This window comes from Gigantopelta aegis, chromosome 7, assembly GCF_016097555.1.
Source record: "Gigantopelta aegis isolate Gae_Host chromosome 7, Gae_host_genome, whole genome shotgun sequence".
Lineage (NCBI taxonomy): Eukaryota > Metazoa > Mollusca > Gastropoda > Neomphalida > Peltospiridae > Gigantopelta > Gigantopelta aegis.
In genome coordinates, this window is record NC_054705.1 from 14,835,095 (window position 1) to 14,848,660 (window position 13,566).

General features: G+C 33.8%; 1 protein-coding gene across 1 annotated transcript in view; it reads right to left on the reverse strand.

Moving 5' to 3' along the window:
* Positions 1–489: 489 nt before the first annotated feature.
* The window catches only part of LOC121377924 (TPR and ankyrin repeat-containing protein 1-like), a 29,220-nt gene continuing 16,143 nt past the window's right edge, over positions 490–13,566 (reverse strand). The window contains 4 exon segments of the mRNA XM_041506018.1: positions 490–499; positions 1,171–2,224; positions 11,658–11,889; positions 12,850–13,014. Of these exon segments, the coding sequence (XP_041361952.1) occupies positions 490–499; positions 1,171–2,224; positions 11,658–11,889; positions 12,850–13,014 (1,461 nt within the window).

A 13,566-nucleotide genomic window follows, 5' to 3' on the forward strand; every position in this document is an offset into this window, starting at 1 on the left:
CCTAAGACTGTTTCATCAGTGTCTGTAGGAATTATATTAACTCCACACACACCACAAAATGTATCATTACTAGCAAATGGTGCAAAGGCCTGACACATATCTTGGCCAAGAATTCCCCTTTTCAGAATGTCAAATGTCTTGGTTTTCTTTTTTTGTCTGGTCAGTTCTTTTGCAGATTGAGCGTTTATGTCAAAAACATCTTCACCTTCAGTATCCCTATTTCTAGTGGAAATGAAGACAAGAAACCCTTTAGGGTATCTATAGAAATCAGTCAACAGACAATGCTGTACCCCTTGCTGGCTACTACTATTCCAATTCCACCAGCAATCAAGCAGGTATTCATCTTCTCTCTCATACAGCAGGTCTTGAAGTATAGCAGCAATGTCAGATAGTCCATTTGCTCTACCCACTGCCTGCAATGTTGTGTGTAGACGTCGGGGAGCTGAGTCAGGCAGTTGTAGTCTCATGATTGACTTCATGATATGATCTTCATAGAGGGCTGGAAGGAACAACAATAATCCAACATTCACCAAGAAAACCAATGCTAACACCAAGCATCGTTCAGCAGCCACATAGTCTTGTTTTCGCATAAAGAAGAGTTCAAGCAAACTCATAGGTGACTGATAACCATATACTAGCCCAACTATTGTTTTCAGACAATCCAGAACACTATTAGTAGTCATATTATGGCAAGGTTTGCACAAGTGGATTAGTTTTTGAATTGAGTGATTTTGTTTTGTGAATAATAAGTCTACAAAGTTAACTACAGACAGGAATGTCCCAGGCAAAACAAAGTGAGTGCAATCAGCTGAGAGCTTGGCCATAAGGAACAGAGACATAGAGACAAAGTTTTCAAGCCAGAACAACATCATGGCATTGTTGGGTAGTATGCTTGGTTGGTTCCTCGTTGACAGCATCTCTACAAACACCGTGAACTTTAGTATGGGTTCCACAGGATCTTTTGACTCGCCATTTAACGATTTCAAGGCTTGAGCCAATCTACTGGCAACACATGTTTGGTTTTCAAGTTGTTGGCAATAATGAATTACATCCAAATCCAGTTTCAGGAAAGAAGAACAAATTGCAATGTACATTATGCTATTACATCTTTCCTGTAAAACACGTTTTTTCTTTTTAGTGGAAGAGTTAATCCAGGGATTTTGCAAGTACTTCTCAATCTGTCGAAACACATTGCTGTGGGACCATTCTTTTTCAAAATCTCTGACAACTGCTGAAAGGAATCTGGAATGATGATGCAAAGGCATGAGGAAGTCTAACAATCGTTTGCATGACTCGAATTTTGTGTCTTCCTCTACAAAGCAACCAACTTCGTCCGACAGTTCAGGTATGTCTAGCTTTTTGACTATGTCGACTCCTGTTTGAACAATGTAACTCAAGCTGACATCCCAAAGAAAGAGCTTAATGGCTGAAGAAGTTGCCGATTGAGTGTACATTTGATGCATGTAAGGGCAGGCCCCCTCATCTGGACATACTGATCCCTCAAGATAAGCTTTGCACTGCATATTATGTGGGACCTGTTGCCGAAAAGTAGACTCCACTTTATTCAGCCATTCTTTCATTTGAGAAATCAGAAAGCAGCCCAATGAGACACATATCTGAATCCTTCCCCTTTCAACGACAGCTTCTTTTCTGTCCTCAAAGAAATCTTCAATGACTTCTGTGCATCTTGGTTGTTCTTTAGGAGATGGTTTTGAATTGTTCTGGTATAAAACAAAGAATCTGTAGTAGAGCTGAGCTCTAGCCTTGTCTTCAGCAGTTGTTTCCTTAAAAAGCTTTTCAATGACAGTAAAGGCTTTCTCAATTCTACGGATTGTAGTAATATAATCCTCAAATTCCGATTTCTGATTCAGCAGGTCCATAACGATCCCCATGGCTTCCAATACAGTTTCATTTGTATATAGTGTCTCATTTTGAAATAACGATAATGCTTGTATAGCCATATCCTTATCAATGTTTATGCATGCCAGAATCATAAGAGCTTTTCCCAGTGCATTATTGTCACCAGCTGCCTGGAATGATTGAATAGCTTTGAGCTGATGATGGATAACATCATCCTTCTTGTCAGGTTCGCCTTTTAGAAACTGTGACACAATAAAATGACACTCGCCAATTAAGATCATGTCCCCATGTTTCTCTGAAGCTGCTACTGCCTCTTCTAGTTTCCCATTCTTTAGCATCAGCTGGACAGCTTCTGTTGTTTTGCCTGAAATATAAAGAAAGATGACATCTTGCTGAGAGATGAAAAACAAAATGATGTCCATGCCAAAATCTTTAAATGTGAACAAAACGTGGTGTTGTTTATAATTTGTTAGTAGAGTAAGAATGCTACCGTGAAAATGGAGCACAAGATAATGAAATATTTCATTTCAACTTATTTTCGTGCTTATATCCAATCAAGGTTCAATCACACTGTCCTGGGCACACGTTTCAGCTATCTGGGATGTTTGTCCAGAACAGTGGGTTAGTTGTGAATAGTTAGTGAGAGAGAAGAGGGTGTAGTGGCCTTACACCTACCCATTGAGCCCTTAAAAACTCGCTCTAGGTTGGAGCCGGTACCGGGCTGTGAACCCAATACCTGGGAACTGGGACTATATTTCAGTCATCAGGCAAGATTTCTGTCATGCTCAGCCAGTAGTGTAGGGACATATGAAATTCTGTGGGACTTGAATGCTAATTATTGGAACCATCCATGATTGTAATTGTTATAGTATACAGATTACAAAAGATATGGTTCCGTTTTTTGGTGATGATGGTCAAGGTCATATTAATGTTTTTCAAGGTCACCGACTTATAGCATCAGTGTAAGAGGCATTTTTTCTTCAAAACATAGACATGTAGTATATCGATGGATAGCTTGTGGTGAAGATTGTACAGATAAGTCAATATTATGTAAGAATATTGTTTACTGGGTAATAAAATATTATCCACATGGTTCAAGATATTCAGGGAAATATAACTGGTATGACCCATATGCGTCATAATGATTTCACGTGCCCAGCGAATTACGTCATTTTGGGAAGCGACGTCATAACTTAATGCGGCTTCTCAATTGTAAACTTGTAAACACTTATAAAAATGGCATCATTTTGGAAAATGACGTCGTTTCGTCGTCTCTTTTTTAGTTACCTTTCAAACGTTTTGACATGGTCCTAGCTTGTTATTCATAAAAAAAATATTATGGATAATGTGGATAATAAAGAAATTATTACACTCGCGTGTGAATCGTACTGATTTTACGAAACTTGTGTCAGGATTCATATATTACCCTCGGTCTCGCTCGGGCAATACAATATTCCTGATACTCGTTTCATAAAATCAGTATGACACACAAGCCCGTATAATTATATCTATTTAGTAGCCATTGGAAAAAAATTGGAAACATATGTGGATTTACTTTATATGATAATGTTATAAAATTTATATATGCCTAAATTATATCGGTTTCTTAGGTAACATAAAGGAATATATGACGGCTTTTTTTAATAATGAGTATACCATATTACCTGGCCTTAGTATTTATGTGTGCAAACGTACTTGTGATGTAGTCAATGCCCACTTTATACACACTAGCAGAGAGCTTTGTGCACCCCTTTCTTTTGAGACACTGAACAGTCCCATTATGACAGACACTGAACACCCCTTTTTGATAGAAACTGTGCAAACGTCATGGTAGATTTGACCAAATGTGACATAATATCTAGTAGTTAGCACTCTAACAACAAAACAAACATTTATTTCTGTCTTAAATAGAGAATAATACATGACTGGCCGTTAGATACCATTTATATCACAACGCATCGTTTTAAGATGTATCTAATGAGTGAAAGCGAGTTTGATACGTTTTTAAACAACAAGTTGTGAGATAAATGGTATCTAACAGACACGAATGTATTAGTCTATTTCTTACATATCCTCAAAAACCAGGTTTGAAGCAAATGTTAACTTATTTTAGAACTAAAATTATTTACAGCCGTTGCACTTGTAACTGAGTTATTCATTAGAATATTAATATAAATAAAACATATATAATTTAAATAAAATAATTAATTAAATATTATTATTAGAAATGCCCATTCAAATTTCAGCGCCTCGTTTTTATTTTTAACGAGTATTGTTTATAATTTAGATTGCGCTTCTAAACTTTAAAATTACCTTATTCCCTATTAGTTTAAATATCAAAATTGTCCCCATAGGGGAGGTCAGAGATCACCGAGGGGTGCAGACACGTGAGATTTTGCTACAACAAAAAGTGTAAATTAACCAAGATCTAGAAAGTGTACATGCATGGTTTTTATATCAGAAGATTCATCTCATTGCCAGGATCTTGGTGAGCTATTTTGTGTTGAGAAATAGTTGATAATTTTTGTAATATTTAACATTACAAAAATTGTATATACAATCATGTGTTAACTTGAACAAAGACCCCAAGCCGAAATCTGGTCTGAACAATGCTCACCCCAAGCTTACAGCGGCGATCTGTGTACTTGTGTGTGATAATGTGTGGACAACTACTACATACCTGTCAGCATGAATGTTAGTGCTAGCAAGGATAAAAAGCGAATGCTGAGTAGTGAATCAAGTTTCGAAACACCTCCAAATGGTACACTAACTCAACAAAAACCTCAAACAGAGAAAACTAAAGCCAAGCAAGAAGCAAAGAAAGAAAAAGGCACAGACATCGGTGAGTGACTCTTCACGGCCAGCTTTACCATTTGCTGCTATAGGGAAAAAAAACCCATGGAGACAGTATTAAAGAAAAAGGCACAGACCACGGCCAGCTTTACCATTTGCTGCTATGGGAGAAGAAAACATGGAGACAGTATTAAAGGAACTAAAGAGAATTAGTGAACAACAAACTAAAATATGTCAAAAACTCGATCAAACTATTACAAAAGATGATTTAAAAAAAAGCTTAATTCAAATTAAACAAGAAATACTTTCAACTCTTGAAGACAAATTAAGCACACTTGAGGCCAAAGTTTTCCAAATGCAGCTAAAGAACGATGAGTTGAAGAAAGATAACATAAATTTGAAAAAAGAAAATGCAGAATTAAAAGAACAAGTAAAAGACGCAAACATAACAGCAGGCATAGCACTGATCAGAACCAACAATTTGGAGCAATACACCAGAAAGGATAGCATCCGATTGTTTGGTGTGAAAAAAATGGAAATAAAAAAGAAACGTGACGGAAAGAATACAAAAAACTATCAGTGTTTTGGTAAAGATCGGTATGAAAGTTACTGCCAAAGACATAAGTATTGCTCACAGATTAGGAACGTACAATGTATCAAGATGCAGACCCATTATTGCAAAGTTCGTGGCCACAACTCATAAACTTGAAGCATTAAAAATAGAAGAAAACTCAAAGGTACAGGGTTGGGTTGAGCGAAGACTTAACTAAGGATAATTATATAAAGTTGATGAAAGTAAAAGCTCATGAAAATGTGGAAAGTGCTTGGACAAAAGATTGTGTTCGCCAAATTAAAGGCTGAAGACAGAAAAAAAAGAAGATAGTGAATATAGATGACTGTTTGACACACATACCAACAAATGCCTAACATAAAAAAGAGCAAACTATGATAAGTTACATACGCTTATGTTTTTTGCACATATACAGACTGTAAAATACACTTAATAGGATTGTTACTGTTATTATTATTATTATTAGTTATTATTATTATTATTAACAAATTACAATATGTTATCCTTTTAAACACTTAACACCTACCGTACTGATTTATCGTAGTAACACTTAGTGGTAGCGAGGTGGTAGTGGTAGTAGTGGTGTTGATGGTGGTAGTATTAATAGTAGTAGTGGTAGTAGTGGTGATACTATTGCTATCTGTTACAAATTTACAGTCTGCTATTGTTACCTTTTCTTTAAAACATTTCTTTCCTATTGACATATTTAATTATTATTATTATATTATATTATTATTATTATATTATTATTATCCACCACCACCATGGCTATTACATCATTATCACTATCATTATTATTATTACTATTATTTATTTATTTATTTGTCTACTTATTTATTGCCAGTATCTTGCTACTATTAGTAGTGATACAGTTATTTATTAGTTAATTAAATTATTAATTTGTAGGTTAATTAATATATTGGTCACTTATTGATCTAGTATGTCCCAGTGGAATAATCATATGACTGTTGCGTGATTGGTCTTAGATCGGCTCCCGCTGGTGGGCCTCTGCGCGTGCTTTAACCTCACTGTGGTGCAGGGGTGTAACATTCTCTTTGAGAATGGCCAATACAGCACAACTGACATTTTGAGTAAAAGTCAGTATCTATCTGTGATATTTGTATTTTTGCACAGTTCTTTACACTGTTTTTATTTAAATCTTGAATTGTTATATTGATGTTGATCATGACTTTATTTGTTTGCATTACCATAGTTTGACACCCAACAGGTGATGTATTTTTTGTGTTGGGGTGTCGTTAAACATTCATTCATTCATTCATTCATTCATTCCCGCTGGTGGGCCGCTTGAGTGTTTTCTCATAAGAATATTTCTGATGCTTATGTAGCCTATAATAAAATATGTTGATAAGTGATTAGGGGACTGTCCGAAGTGTCCTGCTGTTGTGAAACGTTTTTGAGTAAATAGCCGCTTATGGGGTTGTGCTCTATTATTTTATCTCACAAGTCTGTCTTTGTCACAGTGTTTATGGTGACTCAAACTTGTTTTATATTTATGTAAAATCCAAAATTATTTGATGAGAAGTTAAATATGAGCTACTATAGACTTTAAGATGATCAGAAGGTACTTGGTTTACAACCGATTATATTTAATGGAAAAGTGTAGTTAATGTACAAAATCTGTCAGTCAATTTTATATTTCATGCAATGGAAAAAACCTACGACAGTTCCTTTAATGGCTAATTATATAACCATGATGTGTCAATTATTGTATATATGTTTATTCAGTATATGTGCATATACAGACACTAATTTACAACAATAATAATGCGTGTGTAGGTGTGTGTGTGTCTGAGAGAGAGAGAGAGAGAGAGAGAGAGAGAGAGAGAGAGAGAGAGAGAGAGAGAGAGAGAGAGAGAGAGAGAGAGAGAGAGAGAGAGAGAGTGAGTTATGTAGACATGCTATCTCTACCGGGCTCTATTATAATTAATGCTCTTTTGTTCGCTATGCTATCACCATTTAATGTATGATATTTTTTATATATATATGTAACTTTGGAAAAACAATTTACTTCATAAAATAGGACCAGAGATTAGGCTGTACATTGCCAAATTCTGAACTGACTCATATTTCATTGTAATGTGGAATTCTTGCCGCATTACATTTCTTAATTTGTTTCTATCCTCATTTTATACCTATCTTATCAATCTATCTATCCTTCTCTTCTTAATTTGTAAACATTTTTCAGGTCACTTCTGTTTAATGCGGTGCGTAATGCTTTTTGAACAGGTCATTTCCAAACAAGCTGGATTAAGGAAAAATGAAAGAATGTTAACATTAACATGGCTTGTTTTAATATTATGACATTAGACTGTCAGGGACTAGGAGATCATGAGGAATGAAACGATGTACGTAATTATCTAAAATGTAAATATGTTGATATTTATTGCCTCCAAGATACACATTTTACACATGAATTAGAACTCTATATTCAAACCCAATGGGGGTATACATGTATATCTAACTCATTCACTAGTAACTCCAGAGGGGTTGTAGTTATGCTAAACAATACTTTTGAATGCAACTTGCACAAAAGCAAATTTGATAACTCAGGTAATTTTATTGCTTTAGATATTACCACAAAATGAAAGTGAATAACTCTAATAGATATATACGTTCCAAATAATGATAATTCACAATTTTTGTTAAATATTCTCAAATGTATTGAAGGGTTTGAAAACGACCAATATTTAACGTGGTGATTTTAATCTAGTATTAAATCAAGATCTCGACACCTAAAACTATTTACATATTAACCATCCTAAAGCTCAAAAAACTATCTTGGAATATATTGAAACTTACGATATGAAAGACCCTTTCAGGGAATTATATCCAGTACTAAAACGATATACATGGAGAAAATCAAATCCATTAGATTTGATGTTTTTACTCTCTAATAATTTGATGCCATATGTTCAAAATGTTATTATCGAGAACAGTTATAGGTCAGACCACTCTGGAATGGTTCTCTATATGAAATTGGGTACTATTGAAAGTGGTAAAGGATTGTGGAAATTCAACAATTCACTACTATCTGACAGAGAATACATAAAAATTATAAAACAAACTATAAATAAGATAACAATCCAATATGCTGTTTTAGTCTACAATCTAGAAAATATTATGACCCTCCCGAAAGATGAAATTCAGTTTACAATAAATGATCAACTTTTTCTTGAAACGCTATTTGTGGAAATTCGAGGGAAAACGATTTCATACTCGGCATTTAAGAAAAATGAAAATAATGAAATAGAAGAAAAAACTGTCAAGATCAGGGGTGGGGAAAAGCCCTTTTTTCCTGTTCTGGAACCGATTCTCGATCTTTGAGACCGAAATTATTTTTTAAAAACGTGTGTTCGCCGGTCCCACTTTTGTCATTTTTGTCAGTCCGAAGCACCTGTCCATTTCTATTATTGCAATAAATTCCTCAAGATATAAAAGAACTGGAAGAAAATGATTCCATAAACTAAAAACTGTTAGAACAAAAAAAGAATGAATTAGACGAACTTAGGAGACAAAAGCTTAAAGGTCATTTCATTCAAGCGAGGGCCAAATGGATAGAGAATGGTGAAAAACCAACAAAGTATTTTTGCAATATGGAGTCTAGAAACTATCATAATAAATTAATTTCAAGATTAGAACTAAATAATGGAAGGGTAATTACAGACCTAAAAGAAATTTTAATCAGACAAAACAGTTTTATAAAAATTTATATTCTGCACCATATGATCAAAATGATAATACTATTATAGAGAAACTAAGTAATTATAATTTCAGAAAGTTAACTAATGAAGAAGCACAATCTCTAGAAGGTGAAATAAATTATACAGAAGTTCTAAATTCTTTAAAAAGTATGACAAATTACAAAAGACCTGGTTCAGATGGGTTCACTAAAGAATTTTCTAATTTTTCTGCACAGACTTAGGACACTACATAGTCCGATCGATACATTATAGCTATTCTATTAAGGAGATGTCCAATACCCAAAAACTTGGTATTATAACATGTATACCTAACACAAATAAACCGAAACAGTTTCTTAAAAATTGGAAACCAATATCATTGTTAAACTGTATATATAAAATGGCTACTGGTTATATTGCTACCAGAATTAAAACAGTGCTAGATATACTAATAGACAAAGATGAAACTGTTTGGGGAAAATATCCGTATTGTATATGATGTAATGAAGTACACCGAAATACATGAAATACCTGGTTTTTTAGTACTTGTAGATTTTGAAAAAGCATTTGACTCATTATCTTGGACTTTTATCAATAAAGCATTAAATATATTTAATTTTAAATCATCTATAAAATGTTGGGTAGAAACTTTTTACAAAAATTCAATGTCCAGAGTGCTACAAAATGGCTTTCTTTCAGAAGCATTTGCGCTGCAATGGGGATGCAGACAAGGAGACCCTCTGTCACCCTATATTTTTTATAATATGCCTGAAACTTTAAGTATTTTTGTGAGAAATAACAAAGGTATTAAAGGTATCACCATTGATGGACTGAATATTTAATATCACAATATGCTGATGACACCACTTTCATTCTTGGTGGATCTTCTGAGTCTCTGAACAATACAATGATCAGAGTACTTGATTATTATGCTGAAATTTCAGGCCTAAAAATTAACTATATTTAGTCTAAAGCCATTTGGATAAGAAGTAAAAAATATTCTAAAGATGTCTATCATCATACTCGATGGAAGTTAGAATGGGGTTTAAACCAATTTAGTTTCCTTGGTATAAATTTTATATGAAATTTAAATGAGATAACAGAATTTAATTTTGATTCTAAAATCAAGCAAATTAAGAATCTGATTAAAATTTGGTCATTCAGGAAGCTTACAGTATTAGCTAGAATAACAATTCTTAAAACATTAAGAATACCCAAAATCACTTATCTCCTAATATCATTACCAAATCCACCAAAACGAACTATAGAAGATTTAAACAAAATGTTTTTCAAATTTATTTAGCAAAATAAGCTAGAAAAAATTAAACGAAAAATATTAACCCAAGATTATAAATATGGTGGTATAAAAATGCCAAATATATATCATGTTATAACTTCTTTGAAATTACCCTGGATGAGAAGATTTTTTTTTAAATGATACAAAGTGGGTTAATTAATTTAATTCTACTACAGGTCTAACTACAAAAGATCTTATCATCCATGGAGATTATTTCATTACACTAAAATGTGAAAGAATTCTAAATACATTTTGGACAGATGTACTAAGTAGTTGGGTTTTAATACAGCAAAAACTAAATATTGAAAATAATGAAGATGTACAAGGATTAAATATCTGGTATAATACCAAAATATTGAAACATAATAAACCATTTTTGTATACCAGTTATGTAAAGAAAGCGATTGTTTTTATAAGTGACTTATTAGATGAAAGTGGAAAGATTTTAGATTTTCAGTCTTTTAAAGACAGACATAATCTAAAAACAATTTTTTTGAATTATTTATCATTAGTAAATGTGGTAAAGGCTTTCTTACGCTCATTAAACAACATTAACAACATGACATTTATTTCTGGCAAAGGACCTGTATTACCTTTAAAAGCGAAAATTATGCTAAACAGAAACACTAAAAGTAAAGAGATATACACTATTTTGAACAAAAAAACACATTATACCAAAATCACAAACAAAATATACATCCAAAGGTTTAATGCCTGATTATCATATATGGGAACAGTTTTATTCGTTACCGTTCAAATATATGAAAGATACAACCTTGTTATTGTTTCAGTACCGACTGGTTCACAGAATTTTAGTTATAATTTTTTTTTTAAATGGCTCCATAAATTAGTTTTCTGGAACACCTGGGCCATCTATGATTTAATTCGTACTAATGTTTTTGCCATGGTATTCGAGTGCATGTTTTCCTAACTACTGTTTTTGTTATATACACTCTTATTTGTTGGTCCAAACCAAAACCTGACGCCGAAGCCAAATTTCATAAATGTACATCACTAGTATTTATTTACTTCTGTCACTGTTCCAGGTGTTGCAATTACCATATACATTATTAATAATAATTGCTGATTAAACATACGTTACGAAGTGATAGGACAATAATGATTCTTCCTCAGTTTTAATATATTATACATTATCAGGATTTCTACAAGAGGGTAAAACGGGTATGGCGCCAAACCCCAAATATGTTAAAGATTTTTTTTAAAGTTAACCTTTTGACAAAATTAATTACTCTTATCATTACTGTATGGTTTCCGTAACCCATTTTCTTTCTGGGAGAGCTCCCCCGTCCCCTCCACCCCCCCCCCCCCCCCCATACCCACTGTTGACTGTGGTTGCATTCAGGTCCCTAGGACCATGTCGAAAATTTTCTGGCAGAAACACTGATTATGTAGGGGTGTGGTCTAAGACACAAACCTTCCTTTATAAAGTAATTTGCTGCTTCATCAAGATACTTAAACGTGACAAGGAATTTTATTTCCTCATTAAGACCAGACAGTCTTTCCAATGCAGCAAGCATCTGTGTCTTGTTGTCCTGGCGAGCGTGCAGCTCAGCCAACTTGTAAATGAGTCTCTCTTCAGTGTATGCGTCTTGAGGCTGATGGTCCAGCATCACCTGGGGCATGGTCTTTCCTTTAGACGTTAAATCCTGGAAAACAAGTTCACAACTTGTCTGTTTATCATTAGATAGATAGATAGATAGGTAGGTAACTAGTTTAACGTGCTCATATACCACTACGGTTTCGAACACGCCCATCCCGAGTCCGACCTCCGATAAGATCGGTGGCCTGACTCGGGACAGGAATTATTTATCATTAGTCTGATCCCGTGACTTGTGATGAACATTAATTAATTAAATTGTGAAGCATCATGGTACAAGTAAACGGATCATATTCTACTGTGATAAAGTACAGTCACATCGATATTCTGAGAAGCAAACCAAGCACAAGTACCAAGAAGCAACACTTTAAAAGGTACCCTGATCATGAAAAATATTGATATCAAGTAAATTGATCATTGTGGATTTTATGTCACTGAAGGATTTAACATTGTGAAACATCCACTGTTATTTATCAAGGAGCAGAAATAATAATTGTCACATAATTCGTGTTTTAAAATAAGCGACTACAACCATCAATATAATAAATGTATTATCATTTGTCCATTTATCTGTAGTGTTTTGACTGACTAAAATTATACATTAAAGGTGTATTCTCAAAGTTACAAGTGTTAAATTTCGCAACTCTTACATGAATATTACAAATTGACATATTATAATCTTTGTACAATAAACTCAATAGTAACAAAATTGTAATGTGTTTCCACTTGGTGTAAACTGGGCTTTCTTCGATAATAATTGTCAAAATCTTCATCGCATATCCATTCAAATAGCAACCCGTTATCTGTCAATATTGAGATGCAATTAAAATTAAAATTTTGACATAATGTTTTAGCCTGCCATTACCCTATAAATAAATTATGATCAGTATTAAATTAATTTATTTGGCTGTAACACTTTTGTATTTAGCGTATGATCTTTGGATTCAACATTGTTATTATGTAACTTTGAGACTGCCCTTTTAAAGTAAAACAGAAATATTTTGTAAACCTCCGAAATCATCTTGTATCTGCGCAGACAGTCGAGAGCTTCGTCATAGAGCTTTTCTTTGAAGAGTATATCAACAGCTTTATTAAAGTGTCCAAGCTGTTCATAACAACGGCTGCAGTCTAGTGGCTTCTTCAATCGCTGGTACATTCTAGCAGCTTGTAGAAACTGTATGCAAAATTTGACAAGAAAAAAACATTGTTTTATTTAACGGCGCCACTAGAGCACATTGATTTTTTTATCTTATCATCGGCTATTGGACGTCAAACATATGGTCATTCTGACAGGTTTTTTTTTAGAGAAAATCTGCTGTCGCAACATAGGCTACTCTTTTACGACAGGCAGCAAGGGATCTTTTATTTGCGCTTCCTACAGGCAGGATAGCACAAACCGATGGCCTAACCACGACACCGCCGAGGCTGGTAAAATATTTAACAAGAATTCTGCCGAACTAAATGTCTCGCCTACGATAAACGCATGTGATGTCGATGACAGTTAGATCCATAGATGGTCATTTCAATGCATGTTACTAAAAGTAAAACAAAATAAACTTAAATGCAATTTAATGAACGTTTTAATTTCTTGAGCATATAATGACATGAACATTCATAGATGCAACGATAAACAAAGTTTCCATTATGTAGGTTATGGGAGAAATTGACCTGAACGCAAAAACGTAATTTAACATGCACTGAAAAGAATGTCCATAGCTACAACTAG